The 25,808-nt window shown below is 36.6% G+C and overlaps 1 protein-coding gene across 1 annotated transcript in view; it reads right to left on the reverse strand.

Moving 5' to 3' along the window:
- Positions 1 to 458: 458 nt before the first annotated feature.
- The window catches only part of MARCHF5 (membrane associated ring-CH-type finger 5), a 58,971-nt gene continuing 33,621 nt past the window's right edge, over positions 459 to 25,808 (reverse strand). Inside the window, exons 3-6 of the mRNA XM_017663845.3 lie at positions 9,962 to 10,092; positions 4,346 to 4,529; positions 4,054 to 4,220; positions 459 to 3,272 (exon numbers count right to left, since the gene is read on the reverse strand). Coding sequence (XP_017519334.1) covers positions 3,156 to 3,272; positions 4,054 to 4,220; positions 4,346 to 4,529; positions 9,962 to 10,092 — 599 coding nt within the window. The 3' untranslated portion in view covers positions 459 to 3,155. The remainder of the gene's footprint in view (positions 3,273 to 4,053; positions 4,221 to 4,345; positions 4,530 to 9,961; positions 10,093 to 25,808) is intronic.

Here is a 25,808-nt window from a genome sequence, read left to right on the forward strand (position 1 = left end):
CTCTGTACCTTTTCTTCTCTGCTGGTAAAGATGTGACCTAGAAACAATGCATACCCACCATGGATAAAAGAGCCTTTATTTGATGTACTCATTCTAGAGAACTCTAATCTTCAGAAATTTAGGCTCTTACTATCTCAGAGGAAGCAACTTGTTTTCACAACACTTGAATATAATTTAAGATATCCAGTGGCATGAGACCACCCACAGATCTTGTCTAGTTGCTTGTCCAGTCAGTCCAAGTGGCTCTGAGGGTAGGTACAGGGGGTACATTTAAAACATTAGAACATATTTGGAATTTAGGTTAGCCTGCTTATAACATTAAGATAGTCTTCTGGTTTTTAAAAATTCCAATTTTTACTGAAAGAAAAATCTCACTGGTATTTTGATATTTAAAAAGAACCATGTAGGCATAGAATTAACAAATTATGTTCGAGGAGTTGTTCAACAGACCAAGAACGCCTAGGGAACATAAAAATTCTTTATTTAACCTAATCCAGCCAGTACTGAGATAGTCTTCTATATTAAAAACAAGATGTTTTCAAAAATTACAGCAGGTTAGCAAGGCAGTGAATAATTAGGTCACTAAGTTTAATTTTATATTCTTCACAGTCATTTGATAATGTAATGATGAACAATATTTTCAGCCACTTTGGAGATAAAAGTTCTGCAAAGAAGAGAATTTTACTAGTTGTGACTTTTATAAGAGGTTTGAAACACTATATTTATAAAAACACAGTAAAGCAACACAAAAATAAACTGGAAAACATCAGAAATACCCATCCATCCCCCAAATCTACAGTATCCCTCTAATCTGTCTCCTAGTATCTTTCTTTTACCTCTTCATTACCTCTTCCAAGAATGCGTGTGAACAGACTACCCAGCAATTAAGAAACAACTACTCTGTAGGGGCCATTTCAAGCCTAGTGTGTCTGTTCCTTTCATTCTTAGTTAATCCTAGAAATAGTCTTCTGGGATAAGTATAACTTGAATTACAGAGATGAAGAGAGCTGTAGCTGAGAGAAAGTCACTTGGCAAAGGTCATACATAGTTATTAAAAGCGGAATTACAGGATCTGAACCCAGGTCCATTCAACTTTAATCAGACTACTCTTGTTTCATGGTGGTGCAGGTCACCTTTCTGAAGACTGGTACACGATACTTCTTGAGCTACAGCTCTTTAGAGGCCACTGTGGTCCCCAGGCACTTGTAATTCCCTCCCCATAGCCCTAGAAACCCTTCCCTGATGCCCCCAAAGGATTAGGGCTGTTTCCCTGGCCCTCATGAGCCCTGGTGCCAATAAACCTGACCTCCCATCTTGGGCTTTAAAATAGTAAGTGGGGAACCATGTGTTGGTATAATTTTAGTAAAGGCTGCTTAAAAGCTGTTCTATATAACACTATGCAGGATATCTCCAATATGTCTTTTCATATTGAAAATTAAAGAAAAGCCAATATATTTTATAATTATAGCTATATAGTCTAAGTTTATTTTTATATAATAATCATAGGTTTTACATTTCCCCTTCAGAATTATAGCAGTGTTCTTAATAAAGCTCACTGTCAGTCTAATATTCCCTTCTCCCCATATAATTACAACTTTGAATGTTCAACAGCCATTCACATAAACTTCTAATTCAAAATTAAGACATTCATACTATAGAAAGGTATCAGTCTTAAATTACTAAAATTAACATATTATTGTAATCTAACATAGCTCAATCTATATTTGCTACACTCCTAAAGAGAAGTGGCCTTTTATCAGTAAGGGGAAACATATTATTGTCATGCATTAGATACCATGAACATAAGAGTGTTTTGGAAACTTGATTTTAATTAATGAAAATAACTGCAAGATCATTCTGATTGTTGAACATTAAAAGGGCCACTACTGAAAATGGCTTAAAATAAATAACTGCTTTTGAGATATGAACATAAAACTAGTTAAACAGTGATGATTAAGGTGCTAGCCTCATCGATATGACAAGCAAATAAAGTCTAATAACATCAGTTTTTAAATAAGTTGATTTAAGCCAAAAACAATGACTTCAATATTTACTCAAGACTTGTTTTCATAATTATCTCCTCACTGACTGGTATAAAAACAAAGAGCTCAAGGCCTCACCTTGGTTTACTCACTGCTGGTTTTCTATCTGTTGAAACTAGACTGTAAACTACATAAAGGCAGGAACCAAGTCTGTCCTGTTCACCCCTGTGTCCCACAGCACTCTGCATAAGTGCCTGGGCAAATAAGAGGTGATCAACAAATACCTGAAATAAGTGAATCAGGGAAAGAGAGAGTAAAATCAAATTATAGATTTTTTGCAAATCACTCTCTATGCTCAAACTACTATAAACTGGTAGCTTTGATTTCTAGAAATATGGATTTAAAAACCTTATTCCAGTGATGGACCGGGTGACTGACTCTCTCTCTCTCTCACACACACACACACACAGTAATTAAGACTGCTTGAGTCAAAATTACATTATTGAACTATGAGATGTCAATATTATATAAATAAAATTTAATAGTGAAAAGGTGATCTGGAAGCCCCATGAATTTTTACCCTACACATTTTGGAGGACATCACATGGGTTAAGAAAAATACAAACAAAATTGCATTTGTTCAGATAATTATTTGAATGTTTACATACATTTTTGGTTTGTTATTTATAGCTAATTTAATTTACATTTCCTCATATTAACATATACTCCTGTATAGCATGTAATCAAATTATGCCAGTGAGAAAAATCCTTAAGAGTACCTTCACTGAGTTGCTGATTCTAAGAAAACACTTAACATGAACATGTACAAAAGAGGCATTTGAATAAAACAGCATGTACAGTTTTAAACATTTGCAGTTTGATCTTTACATTTTTTTCTGGAGAAAACAATAAAACCCAGGTTTACCAAGCTAAGGTGATCTTTCAGATGACTGCCATAAAGAAGTACATAAAACAATAAGACCAAACCACATCCTTAGGTTCCATGATTACTGAGAGGATTTCCCTTGCCCTAAGTGCTTTATTATATTTCTTAAAAATATGAGGGCAGCAACTTATCACAAGTCTCCACTACTGTGCATTAATGATGGGATCAAAACCAACACAACAGACTCATAAGGATGAGAGGACTGCAGAGCAACCAGAGTCACAGTTTTATGCTTCTTCTTGCTCTGGATAATTAAGAATTTTTCGGTGTGCCTGACGTAAATATTGCTGTTGTTTGAAGTAAACCTTGAAAGCTCCTTTTATGGCAACAAAAGCAATTCCACCCTAAAATAAAAAGGGAAATTAGCTTCTTACAATGCAGATTTAGAGAAACACAATAATAAAATAATTTTACTTGGATCACAAGACAGAGGCATTGATGCTAGTTCAGATGAATGCAAATGAAATAATTCCTTTTCTACTAGGAGGTGAGACAGGGAGAGACTACAGGTAACAGGTTAGAGACACCTTCCCTGTTATCCTATCTGAGTAATCTTCCACTTAGCTCTACGTCCAATCTGATGTATTAGGGAGAATGCCCAGGCACAACGTGCAGGTTGACACCAGAGGGGGGAAGTGGGAGTAGTAATGACATCAAACAACATAAGGGTTTTACTGTGTGCTAGTACTTCCAATGAACTATTTCATTTAATTCTCACAATTATCTCAAGGGAGCTATCTATCATTACTATCTTCAATCTACAGGCACAGAGAAAAAATGTTTTCATTTCCTCAGCAAGACAGTATCTTTGCTAGCAATTTGAACCAAGCAGTCTGACCCTAGAGTACAAGCTCTTCACCACAGTCTTGTTGGCAGGAGAGAAAGGTGTTTTGATTCATGCACATTCCAGGAGGGAAATTGCTCACAGCATAATCCTGGAAGGCCAGAACTACTGCAGTGAATCCTCCCCTCTTTACTGCTATTGGATGGCAGTAGAGATCAGAGGCTTAAGGCACAGAAGCCACTCTATATATAGCCCATTGGGTACTTGTTTAAAGAAAAAAATACAGAGCTTATTCTGGTTTGTATAGTCACTTGAAAAAAGTAATACCAAAGCCATCTTACCAAGATTGTCCTTTGTAAATTAGAGTTAACACTACTGAACATCAGTTTACCAACTATTGTTGCAATAGTAGGAAAGACAAGGGCTCCACACAAAATTCGGGTGGCAGAGACATGATCTGCTAAAGGATTAGCCTCAGCTGGAATTCGAGGAACAGGACAACCAATCCCTAAAGAAAAAAAATTCAGAGTATTAGTGCTAATAAATCAGAACAGCTGAGATATTTTTGCATGCTAGGATTCATCCACAAGATTAATTTCACATGCTCATTACAACCACAATTTAGGACCTTACCTGGAAATATACTGTTCAAAATTTGTAGTTTATTTGAGTATTTGCGCCATAGTCTAAGCACATAGTCTTCCCAGCGAATCATCTTGCCTAATATCAGCATGACAGGAATAGTAGGAAGTCCAATTAAAAGGAATAAAGGATCAGCTCTCTCCATAACATCCAGACCTTCTTTATGGCCTACAACCTGTGAAGTAGATAGCATTTGCTAGAATCATTTCCTTACCTAATGAAGGTTTTTGCTTCTATTCCTCTTACTTGATTTGGTTTTGACTAGGCAATAATTTCAGGTTCTACATGTCTTCAAGCAGAGCCATCTGTTTTCCTGCTCTTCTAACTAGGAGGGTAAGGATAGCCAGGGGCAGGACCAGCCCTCTCAGGAGATGGCCTGAAAGCTCACTTCTCTCTGGCTCTTTCTCCTTATTCAGTGGTGTCTGGGATAAAGTGTGACCTCTCTGGCTCGCTAAATGCTCTACTGGCAGACTAACTCTCCTCAAATGCAATCCCAAGGTCTAGATTTGAGGGACTACAGTAGGAGGTTCAGTTTTGGCTACAGGTTCCAGTCACTTTTTCTAATCTATGAACCTTAGGGTGCCCTATCTATGGGGTAATGAAGCTAAAACAGCCCTTCTCCTCTCATGTGGGTCCTGGGGCTATTTCACAACTGGTTTAGATCCAGAAGGCAAGAGGACATGGTTAATTTGTACTTGTGAATCTTCATACTTGCCTCCTGGCAAAATCCTTTTCAACCATGGATCAATCTTGGCCTCATACTTCTCTCCACATGGCATTTTGTTGGTGAGCTTCTTACTTTTAATTAGAGAACTTGCCTGAAAATTATTTCGAAGGTCTTAAATGACCTCCCTTTAGCTGAAAGTCTCAACTGGTTGCAAATTAAACATATTTCTCTGAGGAATTATTCTTAGTAGTTATGGCAGGGGAAAGAGACTATTTCAGAATGATGGGCATTTTTTAGCAAACCCAGGTATCACATGGGGAGGCAACAGCTTGATAGGAGGACCCTATGATAAATGATTCTAAATTGATCACATAAGCCTGGAAGAAAAAAGAAAAAAGTCAGGAAGCAAGGACTGAAAGGAACTTGTCTATATCTTTGATATGTAGAAGGGGAAAGGAAGGTAGGGAAAATGAGAAAAGAAGGTAGGCAAGACTAAAGCTGCCAGGGGCAATGTAGCTCAGGAAGGCAAGTCATGAAAAAGTAAATGTGATTTTTTTCAGTAACAAGATGTTCTTTAGGTCAGTTATTATAGCACATTTTTTTAGGTGGACTATAAGGAGATATGAAATAAGGTCAAGCTGAGAATGGTCAGGGCAAATTGAAATTCTAGACAATAGACTTGATCCGGGTAGAAATATTTTATAAAAGTATGTGGAGAGGACCAAAATGGGTTCTTCTAAAATTTCAACTAGGTATAGTGACCAGACTCACAATTAATTATTTATCTAACTAAGAGGTAACATTAAATGGTTTCAAATGGTCAAAACCCATGGTATCAGTCGATATCTGATAGTCTGTGTCTACAGGTAGAAATGTTAACAACTTTTCATCTTGTAAGAGAATGTGAAGGGTGATCATTTGGAGTTGCCTTAAAGTGAAACTGTTTGGTCCTCAGTATTTCATAAACCCTAATCCTGCACTGGTAGAAAAAGTGGATCAGCCCAGATTTTGTCTTTACTTATAATGCTTCCAAGGATATCACATCTTTCTATCATTTATTATGTTCAGTGTAATCACTCTAAGTTATAGCTGTGACATAAATACTCTCAAAGTGTTAACAAATAATTTCAGAAATTTGAAAAATTCCTTTGCTGGATTATGCATTCTTTTGAAAATTTAGGGTTTAAAAATACAAAGTGAATATTCAGGTATGGACTATAGTAACAAAAATTTATTCCTCATGGGTGGCAGTAAAAACTTTACTAGATGTCTAAGAATGAGGAAATAAAAAAGGAAACAGGGCAAACACTGAGCAAAGGCCTACTATCCCACTTCTTACAGCTAAAATGGAGGATGCTTTGTGCTCAAGCAGAGGCTCACCATGCACACATACTTGTATTAGTTCATTCATTCAATTTAATACTGATTGTGTGCCATACACAGGCCCAGATGCTGGGGATAAAATGGTGAGCTAAATAGATGTCTTTTGGAGGTGAAAGACAAACAAGTGTACAAATATAAATGCTGTAAAGGAGATAGGATAGTGCAATACCTACAGTATACCACCTGTTACTACCATCACACTCATGAGCAATAAATGAAAGCTAAATTAAGCTAGGCTTGCAGATCATGATGCTGAAAGGCTGAGACTTTTAATTAAGGCCTGATCATTTAAAGCACTATTAGAAGCCTACTTATAATATGAGAATGGAACAGTGATGAACTAATAGGTTTTTAGTCAGAATTAAGGATAAATAAAATGCAGTGTAATTAAGAATGGACAATGCTTATGGGGGTTGTCTTTACACTATAGCAAAAGTGGAGCAGGTTGGATATTGAGGTTCCACTATCCTCTGATAAAATGTTTCGGCTGCCTTTGGGACCAGGTTTCACTTAAGGAGCCCTAGATTAGGGACAGGAGTCTTAATGCTTCTTCCTTGCCATGTGGTACCAGACAAATAAACTCTTTGAACCTGTAACTAGGAATAATTGATAGTATCTATGTCACAAGATTATTACAAGGATTAAATGCATCAGTGCTTAAAAGGTGTTTCATCCCAGTGCTGGAAAAAACAAGTTAACTATGATGTTGTCTTTTCATTAAAAATGTTAAGTGATGGTCTCATTCAAATTCATTACAACTAAGAGGGGTTGAACCTCAGACTGGTTCATGAGAAATAAATGGGAAAAGAACAGTGATCTCATTCCTTAATCTGATTTACTTGACCTTCTGAGTAATCAGAGGACAAAAGGAAAAGAAACAGTCAAATGTTAAAAAAAAGACCATATATCCCACTGATGGTACAGTGGGGCACCTTCCCCATCAAATTTGCTCAGATAGGTAAAAGTCTTCCCAGTGCTCTTAAATCACAGGGCCGTGACTGCCTACTGTCATACCTAATCTCCCTCATTCCTGGGCTAAAAAGAATCTTCAAATGAGACAGTACATGTGAAGGTTATTTCTAAATGGTCACATAGGATATACATGTCTTATCATAATTTTAGGTCTTCTTTTCTGTCACCATTAACCAACACGTTCATTTTTGTCTCCTTGCTTGTATCATTTCCTTCCCTCTACCAATGAAAATTATTTCAAGGGTCACCTCAAGACTTACTTTTTTAATAACGATACTTGGTTTTTACTGAATTAAAATACTGTTTATGCATTATCTGTGCTCTCTTCATATCTGTGTATTTAACCTTATAACTGTTCTCCAGTTATTCACTTATGTACACATTGTCTTAGACTATATTCCTTGAGGTTGGGGATCGGAGCTTTTAATTTGTCTTGTATTTCATCAGGCCTCAGTTTTATGCTAACTTTTTGAATAAATCATACCAAATATGGTTCAAAATGCCAAAATCCCATTGGTAGCCCTTTTTGGAGGATACAAACTATATTTATTAATTGGGTCCTGTTGAAGTATCCTGTTAATTATCAAAATTTTTGTAAGATTTTAGTCTAGTACAATCTTTTCCTCAGAAAGAGCCACCCAATTTCTTATAGTCTGTTAGGCTTAAGAGAAATCACTCAATCTGATGGCCTTAGTTTCCTCATCTCCAAAAAATACACACCTGTTAAATAATGTATAATTATAATTATGATTATTTATATATAAATATGTAATTATATATTTATTCTATATAAATATATAATTACATATAATTATAAGTATAAATTTATATATAAATTATAAATAATGTATAATCTGCTCTAATTTTACATGTCCGTCAGTCCTAGTAAATCATCCTGAACTTCCTGGATATAATGATGTACTGACACTCATTATATTATCACCAGTCAAATCTGGTACTAGCTGACAGAACTGGTCAAAAAAAAATTTCTGAAAGCCTTTTTAAGTGTTAGCTCTGTGTATATGCTTTATAGGAGATAGCTCCATAGGCCTCAAAGTAGAATGAACTAAGATTATGGAGGACTCTGCTTAACAAATCAGGTTAAGGAAATGGAATCTTTTTCAAGTCAGTGATTCTCAATCTTTATCTAGCAGACTCATGATAAATGGTGGTTTACTATTTTTGATTCATTCCAGTGACTATATCCAGACCTTTGGGGTGTTACCAACATAATAATGAAGGTGTCCTGCAATACTCTGTCTCACTATGACTATTAGTGAAGCAACCAGAAAGGCTGATCACTATGGACCCTCCCATAGATAGATTATGTGCAATTTCTAGGATATTCTATGTAATTCTCTTGATCCCTTTTTTTCTGTGAATTATTTATATTAAAGAAAAGCAAGTTATATCATCTATAAACCATACTGTGTTAACTGTTGTGAGTTATTTATGAAACACCTCACCAATTTAGGTGATTTTGAAAAACAATACTAAAGGGAGAGGAGGCAATAAGCTTGGAGTATGCTGAAGGTACTATATTTCAGGAAGATTTATTTGTAAGGATGGATTGATAGAAGAGAATAAATTAGGAAAACCAACCAAGAGGCTCCTTTAAGCCATTCAGGTATGATGGGGCAGTGGAAGAAGTCAGGTGGTAAAGACTGTGGAAAGGAAGCCACAGATACAAGACATATCAAAATAGAAACTGCTTAGACTTGGTCAGTGGACTGGACAGAGGGCTATCAAGTAGAAGGAGTTAAAGGTAATCCTAAGAAATATAGTACATGGAAAAATACCAGTAGGAATCAAAGGTATAGAGAAATTATAATGGAGAATAAATTTAGGTTTCAAATTGAGGAAAAGACAAATTTGATTACAATAATACTGAGTGTGAAGTCCCAAGAAGTCATTTAAGGAGGGTCAAGCTTCTATTGTAGGGCTGGATTTGGGGAAAGAATAGGGTGAAAGACAGATTTGAGCACAAAAAGCACAGAGATGATAGATGGAAATCTTTAAGGAAGAGGTGTAAAGAGAGAAGCATCAAGAGCCTGTGACTAATCTTGAAATTTAAGTCTTTCTTACCTTCATCACCAGTTATGGACTACAGCACTGTTTGGTAAGAGCAAAAAACTGGAAGCAACTAACTGTCTAATCAACCAGAGATTGGTTAGTAAATTGTTGTAATTTATACACAGAATGCTATGCAGACTTATGCATACTTATATGAAAAGATTTCCAAGACTCATAGTGAGAAAAGGGATGCAGCTGCAATATGCTTCCTTTTGGGATTAAAAAAAAGAAAAGTGTATCTATGTGGGAGAATGTATTTATTTTCTTGCATATGCACAGAGAAAGTCTGGGAGAATATATATGAAGCTAATAATAGTGGCTACCTGGCGAGGTAAGGGGGAACCTAGGTAAATGATGGACAGGAGTAAGATGACTTTTCACTGGATAGCTTTTTATATATTTTCTTATTTTGCAGTTATGTTATTACATGTTCAAACTAGTAAATTTTAAAATTCCTAAGAGATAGATCTTCATATCAAATGTACATCGTTGAACAGAGTAAAATAGTGAACCTGCATCACTGTCACTGCTCCATAAGTCACAGCTGTCCAATAGATAGAGCCAACCATTATTCCTGCTGCAGCAAATGGACAAGCTTTTGAGATCAGTCTGTCTGCAAGATCCAAGACGTAAACAACTGGACCTGCAACACAAAGAAAACAAGTAAAGTTTCAACACAAGTTGGATTAAAATACAAAAAAGACTCAGTATTTTCCATAGATCCAAAATATTTTTATAATGTTGGATGTTCTGATGCTTTAGAAATAACTGTTATAAATGTGGTGGAAACATAGATTTGAATAGATTTAGAACTTCTCAGTCATTTGAATAGTTTTACTTCCTAAACTCTGGGAAACAGCATCTTCACATTTTTAACTTCATAAAAATTTAAACCAAAAATATAAACCAAAGATTAAAGCCTCAAGCACAGCTGCTTCTTTATAAAGGAAATCGTTCTCTCACTTCTATCTTTTAATAACACTGGCTACTGGAAAATGAAATGGCCAACTTAGCTTGCTCTTCCCAAACAGTTTCTGGCCACAATTAGATTCTCTAGTACTTAGTAAGAATATCATTTCGACTTCCCTCATTTTTTCTGGTACAGTGTGTGATGGTAACCAAGGCTATCTTCTTATAGTTACACACTGTCATTCTATCTTTGATTTTCAGTATGCTTGCTATATTTAGTAGAGTATTTCTCTAACAAACTTGTTTTAATGATTACACCACCAGTTTTTATGGCACTCCAACAGCTGTATGTGCCAAGCATGCTTCTATTATTATGTGCTTACTATGAAATTTAGCTACTACTTCCCCCTGAAGTTATTTGGATTAGCTACATTTGGAAGTGTTCTAGTAACTGCCATTAAGCCCAATATAATTTACCTCCAGAATTTGCCACAATAGTGGAAGGGTCTCAAGCCTTAAATAAAGCAAGGCCTAAAGAGCTGGATATATAAGTTTAATCAAAAGAATATGAAACCTTGATTTAGTAATCACCACAGTTATTGAATACCCCCTATATACCAACTATTACTTGAGACGTTTTCTTAGAAATTATGTATAGAGTTATTACCTACCTTCTGGGGGCTTGCAAGCTACAGGACGATGTACACAAAAAAATTTGCTTTCATTGTACAAAGAAATTAATATAGCAGTATGATGATAAAATACTTAAACATGTTAGGAACAAACATCCATGTTTAGTGCTAGTGATCAGTACTTCCCCGATGGCTGGAGCCAATATATCACTAGTTATCGTATAAAGAGAGACCACACTGTAAAGCAGAAAGAACATTAGGAGAGATGTCAAAGGACCTACGATTTAAATTTAGCATATTTACTTGTACAAATAAATTAATACAGCAGTATGATGATAAAATACTTAAACATGTTAGGAACAAACATCCATGTTTAGTGCTAGTGATCAGTACTTCCCCGATGGCTGGAGCCAATATATCACTAGTTATCGTATAAAGAGAGACCACACTGTAAAGCAGAAAGAACATTAGGAAAGATGTCAAAGGACCTACGATTTAAATTTAGCATATTTACTTAACCAACGTCAAATCCTAACTTACATAACATTTACAAGGTAACATTTTGGGCCAGAGAGATAAAGTCTGTCTAGTTTAGTGCACACTGACTCAACATCCTCTAATAAGAGTTTTTCTTATGTGCCTACATGGTATCAGGCACTGGGCCACAGGGAATTATATGTAGCATTACATATTCATCTCATAATGTAGGGTTTATTCCTTGAAACACACAAATTTGCTGGGTTAAGTTTATAACTCCCTCAGAAAGCACAAATAAAGTAACTTTAATGACTCACCAAAGATCCCTCAAATATTGGTACTAAAAGTAGAAGTTTTGGAATGGAGTCTTTAGGGTTTTTTATGTACCATATCATGTCATCTTCAAATAATGACAGTTTGACTTCTTCTTTACCAATCTGGATTCCTTATATTTCTTTGTTTTGTCTAATTGCTGTGGCTAGGACCTCCAGTACTATGTTGAATATCAGTGGGGAGAGTGGGCATCCCTGTCTTGTTTCCGATCTCAGAGGAAAAGCTTTCAGCCTCTCGCTGTTCAGTATGATGTTAGCTGTGGGTTTATCATATATGGCCTTTATTATGTTGAGGTACTTGCCCTCTATACACATTTTGTTGAGACTTTTTATCATGAATGGATGTTGAATTTTGTCGAATGCTTTTTCAGCATCTATGGAGATGATCATGTGGTTTTTGTCCTTCTTTTTGTTGATGTGGTGGATGATGTTGATGGATTTTCGAATGTTGTACCATCCTTGCATCCCTGGGATGAATCCCACTTGGTCATGGTGTATGATACTCTTGATGTATTTTTGAATTCGGTTTGCTAATATTTTTTTGAGTATTTTTGCATCTACGTTCATCAGGGATATTGCTCTGTAGTTTTCTTTTTTGGTGGGGTCTTTGCCTGGTTTTGGTATTAGGGTGATGTTTGCTTCATAGAATAAGTTTGGGAGTATTCCCTCCTCTTCTATTTTTTGGAAGACTTTAAGGAGAATGGGTGTTATGTTTTCTCTGTATGTTTGATAAAATTCTGAGGTAAATCCATCTGGCCTGGGGTTTTTGTTCTTGGGAATTTTTTTGATTACTGATTCAATTTCGTTGCTGGTAATTGGTCTGTTTAGATTTTCTGTTTCTTTCTCGGTCAGTCTTGGAAGGTTGTATTTTTCTAAGAAGTTGTCCATTTCTCCTGGGTTTTCCAGCTTGTTAGCACATAGGCTTTCATAGTATTCTCTAATAATTCTTTGTATTTCTGTGGGGTCTGTCGTGATTTTTCCTTTCTCGTTTCTAATTCTGTTGATGTGTGTTGACTCTCTTTTTCTCTTAATAAGTCTGGCTAGAGGCTTATCTATTTTGTTTATTTTCTTGAAGAACCAGCTCTTGGTTTCATTGGTTTTTTCTATTGTTTTATTCTTCTCAATTTTATTTATTTCTCCTCTGATCTTTATTATGTCCCACCGTCTGCTGACCTTAGGCCTCATTTGTTCTTCTTTTTCCAATTTCGATAATTGTGACATTAGACCATTCATTTGGGATTGTTCTTCCTTCTTTAAATATGCCTGGATTGCTATATACTTTCCTCTTAAGACTGCTTTTGCTGCATCCCACAGAAGTTGGGGCTTTGTGTTATTGTTGTCATTTGTTTCCATATATTGCTGGATCTCCATTTTAATTTGGTCATTGATCCATTGATTATTTAGGAGCATGTTGTTAAGCCTCCATGTGTTTGTGAGCCTTTTTGCTTTGTTTGTACAATTTATTTCTAGTTTTATACCTTTGTGGTCTGAAAAGCTGGTTGGTAGGATTTCAATCTTTTGGAAATTACTGAGGTTCTTTTTGTGGCCTAGTATGTGGTCTATTCTGTAGAATGTTCCATGTGCACTTGAGAAGAATGCGTATCCTGTTGCTTTTGGATGTAGAGTTCTATAGATGTCTGTTAGGTCCATCTATTCTAGTGTGTTGTTCAGTGCCTCTGTGTCCTTACTTATTTTCTGTCTGGTGGATCTGTCCTTTGCGGTAAGTGGTGCGTTAAAGTCTCCCAAAATGAATGCATTGCATTCTATTTCCTCCTTTAATTCTGTTAGTATTTGTTTCACATATATTGGTGCTCCTGTATTGGGTGCATATATGTTTACAATGGTTATATCCTCTTGTTGGACTGAGCCCTTTATCATTATGTAATGTCCTTCTTTATCTCTTGTTAGTTTATTTTGAGGTCTATTTTGTCTGTTACTAGTATTGCAACACCTGCTTTTTATGCTCTTTTGTTTGCATGAAATATCTTTCTCCAACCCTTGACTTTTAATCTGTGCATGTCTTTGGGTTTGAGGTGAGTCTCTTGTAAGCAGCATATAGATGGGTCTTGCTTTTTTATCCATTCTATTACTCTGTGTCTTTTTATTGGTGCATTCAGTCCATTTACATTTAGGGTGATTATTGAGAGATATGTACTTACTGCCATTGCAGGCTTTAGATTTGTGGTTACCAAAGGTTCAAGGTTAGCTTGTTTACTACCTTACTCTCTGACCTCACTGGCTTATTGAGCTGTTATAAACACAGTCTGATGATTATTTCTTTCCCTTCTTTTTCCTCCTCCTCCATTCTTCATATGTTGAGTGTTTTGTTCGGTGCTCTTTTTAGGAGTGCTCCCATCTAGAAGAGTCCCTCTAAGATACCCTGTAGAGGTAGTTTGTGGAAGGCAAATTCCCTCAACTTTTGCTTGTCTGGGAATTGTTTAATCCCTCCTTCATATTTAAATGATAATCATGCTGGATACAGTATCCTTGGTCTAAGGCCCTTCTGTTTCATTGCATTAAATATATCATGCCATCCTCTTCTGGCCTGTAAAGTTTCTGTTGAGAAGTCTGATGATAGCCTGATGGGTTTTCCTTTGTAGGTGACCTTTTTACTCTCTCTGGCTGCCTTTAATACTCTGTCCCTGTCGTTGATCTTTGCCATTTTAATTATTATGTGTCTTGGTGTTGATCTCTTTGGATCCCGTCTCTCAGGAGTTCTGTGTGCCACCATGGTCTGAGCAACTATTTCCTCCCCCAGTTTGGGGAAGTTCTCAGCAATTATTTCTTCAAAGACACTTTCTATCCCTTTTTCTCTGTCTTCTTCCTCTGGTACCCCTATTATGCGGATATTATTCCTTTTGGACTGGCCACACAGTTCTCTTATTTTGTTTCATTCCTGGAGATCCTTTTATCTCTCTCTGTATCAGCTTCTATGCGTTCCTGTTCTCTGGTTTCTATTCCATCAATGGCCTCTTGCATCTTATCCATTCTGCTTATAAATCCTTCCAGAGTTTGTTTCACTTCTGTAATCTCCCTCCAGACTTCATCCCTTAGCTCTTACATATTTCTCTGCAGCTCTGTCAGAATGTTTATGATTTTTATTTTGAATTCTTTTTCAGGGAGACTGGTTAGGTCTGCCTCCGCAGATACTTTCTCAGGTGTAACTATCTTGGTCTGGACCAGATTTTTTTGCCTTTTCATGGTGATTGCAGTGGCTGTAGGCAGGTTGCGGGTGTGTCAGCTGGGAGAAGAAAGTCCTTTCCTGCTTGCTGGATGCCTTGCCCTTCTCCGCTGCCTGTGACAGCTACCTGCACTCCTGGAGCAGTCACCGGGTTAATCTCCTAAGCTGCTGTGGGCGGGGTGTCTGTCAGAGTAGCGCGGAGCCCTGCGGGGAGTGGCAGGCATGCCAGGTGCGCTCCTCCGTGCTGGTGGCGACCCTGTCGGGCAGCTGTGTGACAGCAGTAGCCTTTGGGTCTGGCCTGGGCGGCTGTGCATTGGGCTGGGATTCCGGTCGGCTCCTGAGAGCACGCCTGCTCCCTCTGGCTCCCCTGCTGGTGCGGGTGGGGCTTTTCCGTGAAGGCTTCTACCAGGCTCTGGCTTCACTGCTGCCGGTGTGCGCGAGCTGCACCCGGGCTGTTCGGTCGCACCGCTGCGGGCTAGCCCTGCGGCACATGGATCTGCTCTCAGTTTCTTCTAGCGCTTCCGCCCCCGGTGCACGCTCCCACTCTCCTACTACTAGGCCCACGTGTCGGGGTCCAAGCCAGTTGGAGGAACGACTGGCAGGCTGCCTAGTCCTGTGAGGGGCTTCAGAGCTGCACTGCCTCTGTTTAGGGTGCCTAAGTTTCCCCGGTATTCCCAGCTGCCGGGACAACTTCGTCCAGCTATGGGGTCCCTGTCTCTTTAAGACTTGCCGAAAGCACTCACTTTTCTTTTGTTTCAGGGGCGCTGGTTGTGGGGACCTGCCCACAGGTTTTGCTTTTCCGTTTCTCTAATATCCAGCACCCCGTGCACCTTGTGTCTGCGTTCCAGGTGCGGATTTCTAGAGCTGGTTGTTTAGCAGTCCTGGGCTTTCATTCCCTCCCCGTTCTGACTCCTTTCTTCCCGCCGGGTTTTGGGGTGGGGGAGCGTTCGGGTCCTGCCTTGCCGCAGCTTGTATCTTACCTCCTTCGTGTGATGCTGAGTTCTTGCAGATGTAGATGTATCCTGGCTGTTGTACTGCATCCACTGGTGTCTCTTTTAGGAATAGTTGTATTTATTGTATTTTCATAAATACATATGTTTTGGGGAGGAGATTTCCTCTGAACTACTCACGCCGCCATCTTCCCATGATGATAAATCTTTAATTAGACAATTGAAGCTACAACTACAGACTCTCTACAGCACATGTACCTTTCTAGCAACACCACACCTACCTGAAGTCAACCCCTTCACATAAACACCAGATCCCACCCTATCACCAACTCAAAGCCACAGATCCAGCAATTCTCTCCTATGTCATTTTCCCAATACTGTTTACTGGATTATTTCCATAAACAAAAGTCATTAGTTCTTCTATCTTTAAAAAAAACAACTGTTCTCTTGATCCTTTACCCCCACTACTTCATTTCTTTGCTCCTTTTACAACACAATTCCTCAAAAGACTTATACCTGTTTTCACACACACTCCTTCCACTCTCTCTTGAACCCACTCCACCAAAACTGTTCATTAAGGTCACTAACAACCTACACACAGCTAAATCCTTCCTCCTATTTGGCCAACAGCAATATCTGACACAGGTGGTTTCCTTCTTCTTCCCCATACATGATTCTTCCTTCCATTTCCAGGACACCATCACCTCTTGGCCTTGGTTTTCTTTCCATCTTGCCAGTCTCTCACTTTTCAGTGTCCTTTGCTGGTTCCTCTTGTTCCTGACTTTGGTGAGGCCCACCCTGCCGACTTCTACTTCAGGATGCTCCCTATTTGATTATTCTGCTCCTTCTTTTTCCCAAAGCACTTATCATCTAAAACACTCTAATTTACTCACTAATTCTGTTTTCATTTACTACAATAAGAATTATGGCCCAGGGGCTAAGTCCAGCTGGCTGCCTGTTTTTGTAAATAAAGTTTTACTGGCTACACACAAAGTCTAAAATATTTATTACATGGTTTTTTAATATAAAAGTTCACTGCCTGTTGAACTAGAACATAAGCTCCAAAGGGAAAATAACCCTTTTGTTTTGCTTATTGATGAATCCCAAGTTCCTATGACTCTCTAGTTAGAATTTGCTTAATTCTCTTCTGAGGTACTTGTTTAAAACTAGGATAGAATCTCTATATCTTCCTTCTTCATTTCTCTGCACAGAGTCCAAGTTATAAGACTATTTTTGACCTAGTTAGAATCAGAATTTATAAGAAGAAAAACTATTTTGCACGCTTCCAATGTACCTTCAGCTCCCCCTTTCAACAGCGTTATTGAAGCTATCTATTGATGGAGGGAAGCAATATAATTCCTTGAAAAATGTAATCAATCATTGGGATGAGAACATCATTCCTAAAAAGTAATCCATCACTACTACTTTTACTTATCATGAACATAGACAATCTAAAGATGATTGAATTGTCTTCCCTTTAAAGATCTCAGAAGGTTCTAATATGAACTCATTGTCAACTTTCTTCCCAAATCACTGGGTGTAAATTCCTTCTGTAAAGCTAAAACAAACATACATCCTCATACTTCCTTTCAGAAATTTTCTACTCATCCCTTGATCATATGTAAAAGATGTGTTGGATTAAATGTCAACAGAGACTGTACTTTTAATCCCTATTTTTAGTTGTTCTGAAAAACTCTGTCTAGGCTTTTGTCTTGTTTATCTACCTAAACTTCTCAAGGTTGTTCCAGATAGACTAGTCCAAGATTAGTTTAAGATTTAAAAGGAAGGATAACTGCCTAGCAGAAACATTCCATTAGAATAATAAACTGCCACCCAGGGGAGGTATTTCTGAAAGGTGAAGATTATCTAGGCAAGCTATTTGGTGAATAAGAACAATCACTGAAATCCTCTGGATGACAGTCTCTAAACCATGCTCTTCCTACGTAGGAAGAGTATCACACACTCTACTATCCAATGACTGGAGGTCATAAAAGGAAAGGAAAAAAGAAAAGTCACTAGACTTTACTTATTGTCAGATTACAGCACAAAGAGTTATGGGAAATGAGGAAAGGCAAGCCTCTACCCATTGAAAACCTCAATTCTAATGGGGAGGAAGAAGTATGAATAATAAATATCTCTCTCAAGTTAAATGTATAAGGACATAAAAAGGTTTCAATATTTTTAAATGGCATTAAATTTTTAATGCCTCCATGGGTTCCACTACTTATGTTTTCAACAGTATTGTATTTCTATAATGGATAGCAATTGAAGAATCTTTGTATAAGTGTAACTTTTGAAAATCAATAATTTAAAGGGCACTAGGGAAACTTGTAATTAAAAAGAATCTCTTGTGCATTTTTTTGTGCAATAAAACTTTTATAAAGAAAACAAACCCTAATATGTTGGATAAATTCACATTTCTACATTTCAGATTTGAATGACATCAAACAGTGAGCTGAGAAGTTATTGGGGAAACTCCTAAGTCTATATCTACTGAAAAAGAAGTAATCAGTTTTATCTAGCAGACACTGCAAAAGTAGATTTACTGCAAGTTTGCTTTAAATTCAAATCTACATGTACCTGGTACTAAAGGCACATCTTGGAAGGTGTGTAATGAATGACTGAAGAATAGGTAATACTCAGTGCTCAGTATCTAATGGCACTGTTTTCAGGAATACCCCAAATCACCGGGACCTTTCCTTTGGGATAGGAAGGTATCCTCAAAATAATAAAACACCCCTCTGACCAACTCTCTGAGAAATAATTTCTATACATTGCTCGAGTGCTAAAGTTTCTAACACAAAACATAATTTATAGGTGCTCCACCAGATAACCTTACATTAAGTTCCTGATAACAGCACCCATGAATCCCAAGGTTTCCATTAAGTGGCCATGGTTTATAAAAGAAATAAATAATCAGCAGAATAGACAGCTTTTAGAAGCTACTCAAGTTTCCAGGTTTTTTTGATTTGCTTTTTGCTTTGAATTGAACTAGTTTTGATCTAGACCCAAATCAAATGCCAACTTGCTAAGCCAAAACATAACCTCCCTTTCAGATTCAGAAGCAACCAGAATTGCAGATTTTGGAAGCCACCAAGTCTCCAACAATGTACTTCTAAACTTCTTCTTGTTCCAACTCTTCTTTTTGCTGCACTCTATTTCTGTCCCTTCTTTAAGTCTGTATGAAAATCCAACTTCCCAATGAAAACTAACCTAACCTGATAGAGGTTGACTAATGCGCTACCCCACCCTGTTCATGTCCCGCGAGGCTTCCTTTATGTACTATCCCATAAAATACACTTACCCCTTTGCTTGTGCATAATATTAGTACTTTATGTTCTTGATCAATGTTTGTTCAGTTGTCTCAATATCCTTTATGTCTGTCCATGTCAGCATCATCTTAGATTGAAAACTCCCAGGGGGCAGGGGCCATGTCTGTTTAACTCGTTTTGTATAGTGCCTAGGATAGAACCATGTACAAATAGGTGCTTAAAAAATGCTTTTTGATGATGACTGACATCACTCTCAGGGACTCTCTAGGCCACAGCTATCTTAGCACGTGGTATCTGGCAGTACATCAGGGCACTCTGGCCTGTTCCACAGGGCATAACAGTACAGGTCCTAGCTACAGCACTATTATTTGACTCTCAAGTACTTGACTCAATCTTTTGTTGAAAAGGACTTTAAAAAGAGAATAAATTATATAGTTCCAAATCAACAAATGTGGATTTATTGAAGACATGAAATAATACCATAGCAAACTCAATTAAAAGTTAAAAGTATGTGGGAATTCTGATGGGACAGTAAAGAGTTTTAACTCTTTCTCTAGCATTCGTCACTGTTTTAAACACTAGACTTTAGAGGCTAGGTCTAAGAGCCTCAGATAAGCCTATACAAGTTTCATCTTTGATTGCTTTGCTTTTAAGATTTTACCACTTTTATGTAAGAGTAAACATCCAGCAAATTTAGGCTGTAAATTACTTTGCTTAATAACAAGAAGTTAGTCATTAGACTGTAAACAGATAGAAAGGATATGTCCTAGAACAAGTTTTTACATAGCCAAACTAATAACAATTGACCAAAAAACCCTCAAAACGAAACACACCCCAAACAACTTGAAAAATAAAAGATCCAGAGCAGGTGAGTACCATTCCTTCAGGTATATATATACAGCATATTACCAAGTGTAGTAACTAAAGGTTATTATGGTAGTTCTTTATTATTACATAGTTTGTGCCAAGGGAAAGCTTAAACTTATCCCAAGGATAGAACAGCCCAAGGAATGTCTGTGGGCTGTAAGTTCAACTACTAAGTACCTATTAAGCACCTATTGTACACACAGCATTTTATTAGCATTAAAATAAATGTAAATAAAATTTAAAACACTAGCCTCTATCTCCAAGGAGCCTACAATCAAATGAGACAATAAATACACATTGAACAACTGAAAGACTTTGAGAGGCAAAATTAACAAATGTATGATGGTATGGTACAAACTATACAGATACATGTTAGAAAAATTTAAGTAAAGATTATCTGGTGGTAAGGCTACAATGAGTTTTTTCAATGTTGTGTGTATGTATGTATTTACTAATTAATGAAGGCTATGATCTGAAAAGGGGGCGTACTAAAAGACCTTCTAACTAGAGGCAAAAGACTTTATTCCAAAACTGGTATTCCAGTTTTTTAAAAGCTGGTATACCAGTAAGGTGGAGGTTAACTGATAGAAACCTTGGCCAGATCTTTGAAAAATGTGATATAATAGGTAAAAGTTCCTGATGAGAGATATGCTAAAATAAGATAATTTAGGAAAACTAATAACAGATTACTTAAAGTCAGAGTAAACTGGAATAGAATCCACAAGATTTGTATCCAAAGCAAGTACAAAGATAAAGGTACTATCAATAATAGTATCAATCTAGAGAAGCTTAATATAAAAGAGCTGAGTAAAGGATGAAGGCTCATTAAAACTTATTAGAAAAACAGCAGTATTTTTCTGCTTTTTGGAGAAAACCATGCCTAAGTTACTGAATTATTTTAATTTCAAAATAAAAAGTTGGAAAAGTTCTTTAAGGTGTGGTGAAAGAAACACCACCATCAATACCATTAATAAAAACAGATGGCAGTATTAGACTAGATATATGTCAAGGAATTGTTATTACACATTCTTTTTTCCTTCCTTAAACATACCTTATTTTTCAAAATTTCCATGATGAGAATACAACTGCTTTTATTAATAAGAAAAACTGCTTTACAAAGAGTTTATATAAAATTCAGATAATCATAACACTGAGGAAATTTAACCTGACATTACTGTTTCATTTTCTTTTTATCTGAGCAGCTTATATTAGGTTGCTTAGGAGGCAACATAACAAAGTAGGTAAGGATTTGATAGGGTCTGCTGTGTGAATTTGGACAAATTACTCTCCGGACCTCAATTTCTGCTTCATCTGTTCAATGAAGATATTGTCTACCTCAGAGTTGTTATGAAAATTAAGATAATGCAGTACTCTGAATACAGTACTTTAGTGTTACATAGTAACAATACCAGTTCTTAGTTGTTCCAAAATTAACAGACAAAGTTAAGCCCGATAGAATTCTGGGATAGAAGGTATAATCCAAGACAGATCTTTGAAGAAAAATTAATGGTATAAAGCTCTGGTAAAGAAACAAAACTGTTTCAGGAAATCCTCAGGTAAGAAATAAAGGATATAGATTCTTTTTGCTTAAAGGTCTGGGACAAGGAGGGGGAAAATTCATGGAGCCAGAAAATCTGGGAATGAAGAGGGAGAAAGAAGACAGTAGACTTAAATTTAGATCTACAATTAGTAATTACCTTTTAAAAATGATTCTGTAATTGTGTTTTGAACCTATAATTCAGCTACCTGTATTTATATACAGTGTGCACCTAGAAAATCTCACATTACTGAATATCCTTCTTAAAACGAATCTACTTTTAAATTTTAGGGACAAATACAGAAATGATCCAGCAATAAATACAAGAAATCCTTATTTTGAAGGTACCCTAGTCATTTGCCTCATAAGAGGGTTTATAAATTAGGACCAAAGACATAATGAGATGTCTAACTATAAACTTTTGAAAACAGAGGGCACTCCAAAACTGAATCACCAAGGATTTTGGTTTTTAAATTTGATTATCCACAGGAACTCAGACATGAAGCAATGTAAACATGAACACCTCTCAGATGGCTGAGTGTAAATATTACTTGAAGCTCTTATTAATATAAAGCACTCCAATTCTTAAATCTATACTGGTTTTCAAGTAGTGAAATAAGCCAACAATATAGTTTGTGAGAGCAGTCAGAAAAGTAATAGGTTAAATTCATATGAGTAATAGAAGGTCATGTGGTTAGAATAAAACAATGCAGACTATTCTTAAGAGAGTAACTGATAGGTCAGGAACTACCAAAAATATAAAATTCCCATAAAATGGAAGCCATGAAAAATATTAAAAATGTATTTCATACTTTGCAGTACCTTTTCAAAGTCTACAGTGTTCTTAGTTGCTTTACAATGGCTTAGCCACCTCACTCATAAATTTAAATTAAAACTATGAGATCTTGCTTCTCACCTAACAGATTGTCTAAAATTTTAGTTCATCAACACCATTTTATTGGCAAAGCTGTGAGCAAAGTGGTACTCATCCACTGCAGGTGGATATACAAATGGTATAGTACCCATGGAGCGGATTTGACAAAATCTAACAAAAATATATGTGCAATTCACCCTTTGACTCAGCAATCCTTTCTCTGTTCACCTTTTCATAAATATTCTAAGCTAATAAATGCAAAAAGAATTAAAGAATTATAATGTCATTTTTCTGTACCACCTAATGAAATAACAGATCAAGAGCAATGAATGAACAGTCATTTTTGCTAACGCTGGTAGGTAGAAGCTAAAGAGAACTTTATTGGATGCATCAGACTGCTAAGACTAACCAGTGGATACAGATTTTACCATAAAACAGACTACACATTTTTTTCCAGGTTTACTGAGACACTGACATACCACATATGTAACTTTAAAGTGTACAATGTGATGATCTGTATACATCCATATTGAGAAATGATTACAATTAGGTTAACTAATACTAAATGCTGTTATATAAAATTACCATTTTTGTGGTGATAAAACTTAAGATCTACTTTCTTAAATTTCATGTATGTAATTCAATATTGTTAACTATAGTCACCACACTATACATTAGATCTCCAGAACTTTTAGATGGATGTTTGTACCATCTGAACAACAACTCCCTATTTCTCCCACTCCCTAGCCCTTAGCAATCACCTTTCTATTTCTGTGAGTTTGGCTATTAGAGTCCACATGTAAGTAAGAATATACAGTACCTTTCTCTGTGACTTATTTCACTTAGCAAAATGCCCTTAAGATCCACCTATGTTGCAAAACGCAGGATTTCATGTTTTATGGCTGAATATTTCACTGAGTGTGTGTGTATACCAAACACACTTACACACACATTATCTTTATCTATTCATCTGTCAATGGATACTTAGGCTGTTTTCATGTCTTGGCTATTGTGAAAAATGTTACAATGAACATGGAGGTAACAAGTACTCTTGGAGAGAGTGATTTCATTTCTTTTGGACTGTTGGATTCTGGATTGTCCCATCCAGAAGTGGGATTGCTGGATTGTACGATACTTTCATTTTCAGTTTTTTTAGGAATCCATCTCCATATTGTTTTCCACAGTGGCTATACCAATTACATTCTTACCAACAGAGCACAAGAGTTCTCTTTGCTCCACAGCCTTGCCAACATCTGTCTGTCTTTTTGATAACAGCCTTTCTAACATATGTGAAGTGATTGTGGTTTGGACTTGCACTTTCCTGATGATCAGTGATGTTCAACATATTTTCATACATCAGTTGGTCATCTGTATGTTTGTTTTGGATAAATGTCTGTTCAAGTCCTTTCCCATTTAAAAAAAAATTAAGGTATGATTGATATACAATCTTATGAAGATTTCACATGAGCAACAATTGTAGTTACTACATTCACCCACATTATCAAGTATCCCCCACATACCCCATTGCACTCACTGTCCATCAGCGTAGTAAGATGCTGCAGAGTCACTACTTATCTTCTCTGTGCTATACTGCCTTTCCCGTGTCCCCCCACCCCACATCATGTGTGATCATAATACCCCTTAATCCTCTTCTCCCTCCCTCCCCACCCACTTTCCCTTTGATAACCGCTAGTCCCTTCTTGGAGTCTGAGAGTCTGCTGCTGTTTTGTTCCTTCAGTGTTGCTTCATTGTTATACTCCACAATGAGGGAAATCATTTGGTATTTTTCTACTCAATGAAAAAAATCACATTTGATTATTATCAATGAGCATAATACCCTCTAGCTCCATCCATGTTGTTGCAAATGGTAGGATCTGTTTTCTTCTTAAGGTTGAATAATATTCCATTGTGTGTATGTACCACATCTTCTTTATCCATTCATCTACTGATGGACACTTAGGTTACTTCCATGTCTTGGCTATTGTAAATAGTGCTGTGATAAATGTTGAGGTTGCTTTGCCCTTTTTTAATGACTGTTTTTTTGCTATTGAGTTGTATGCATTCTTTATACATTTTGGCTGTTAACCCTTATCAAATAGATGTTTTGTAAATATTTTCTCCTATTCCATAGGTTGCCCTTTCATTTTGCTGATGGATTGCTTCTTTTGCTATGCAGAAGCTTTTCAGTTTGATATAGTCCCACTTTTTTTTCCCCTTTTGTTGTTTGGTGTCATATCCAAAAATATTACTTGCCAAGACCAATGTCAAGGAGCTTACCCTTGTTTTCTTACAGATGTTTTACAGGTTCATGTTTATTTAAGTCTTTAGTCTACTTTGAGTAGATTTTTCTGCATGGTGTAAGACAAGGGTCCAGTTTCATTTTTTGCATATGAGTATTTAAATTTCTCAATACCATTTATTGAAGACTATTCTTTACTCAGAGTATTATTGGCTCCTGTGTCAAATATTAGTTGAATATATATGCATGGGTTCATTTCTGAGCTCTTGATTCTGTTCCACTGGCCTGTTTTTATGCCAGCACTGCATTGTTTTGATTGTAATACCTTTCTAATAAAGTTTGGAATCAGGAAATATAGTGCCTTCCACTTTCTTCTTTTCCAGGATTGCTTTGGCTATCTGGGGTCTTCTGTGGTTCCACACAAATTTTAGGATTTTTTTTTTACTTCTGTGAAAAATGCCATTGATATTTTGATAGGGATTGAACTTAATCTATAGATGGCTTTGGGTAGTATGGGCAGTTTAACAATATTAATTCTTCCAATCCACAAACATAGGATGTCTTTCTATTTGTTTTCCTCAATTTCTTGCATCAATGTCTTATAATTCTTAGTTTTATTCCTATATTTTATTTTTGATATAAAAGGGATTGTCTTCTTTCTCAGATAGCTTGGTGTTAGTATTTAGAAACAACTGAGTTTTGTATGTTGATTTTGCATCCTGCAACTTTACTGTATTCACTTATTCTAACATTTTTTTTTGGTGGTTTTTAGGATTTTCTATATATAAGATCATATGATCTGCAAACAAAGATAATTCTACTTCTGTCTTTCCAATCTGGATAACTTATTTGTTTTTCTCGCCTCATTCCTCCAGCTAAGACTTCCAGTACTACGCTGAATAAGAGTAGTGAGAATGGACAGCCTGGTCTTGTGCTTGACCTTGATATAGTGGGAGTTTCAATCTATCATCACCAAGTATATTAGCTGTGGTTCCTTAAATAAGGCCTTTATTATGTTGAGATACATTACCTCTATACCTATTTGTTGAGAGTTTTTATCATGAAAGGTTATTGAATTACATCAAATGC

This window comes from Manis javanica, chromosome 7, assembly GCF_040802235.1.
Source record: "Manis javanica isolate MJ-LG chromosome 7, MJ_LKY, whole genome shotgun sequence".
Classification (NCBI taxonomy): domain Eukaryota; kingdom Metazoa; phylum Chordata; class Mammalia; order Pholidota; family Manidae; genus Manis; species Manis javanica.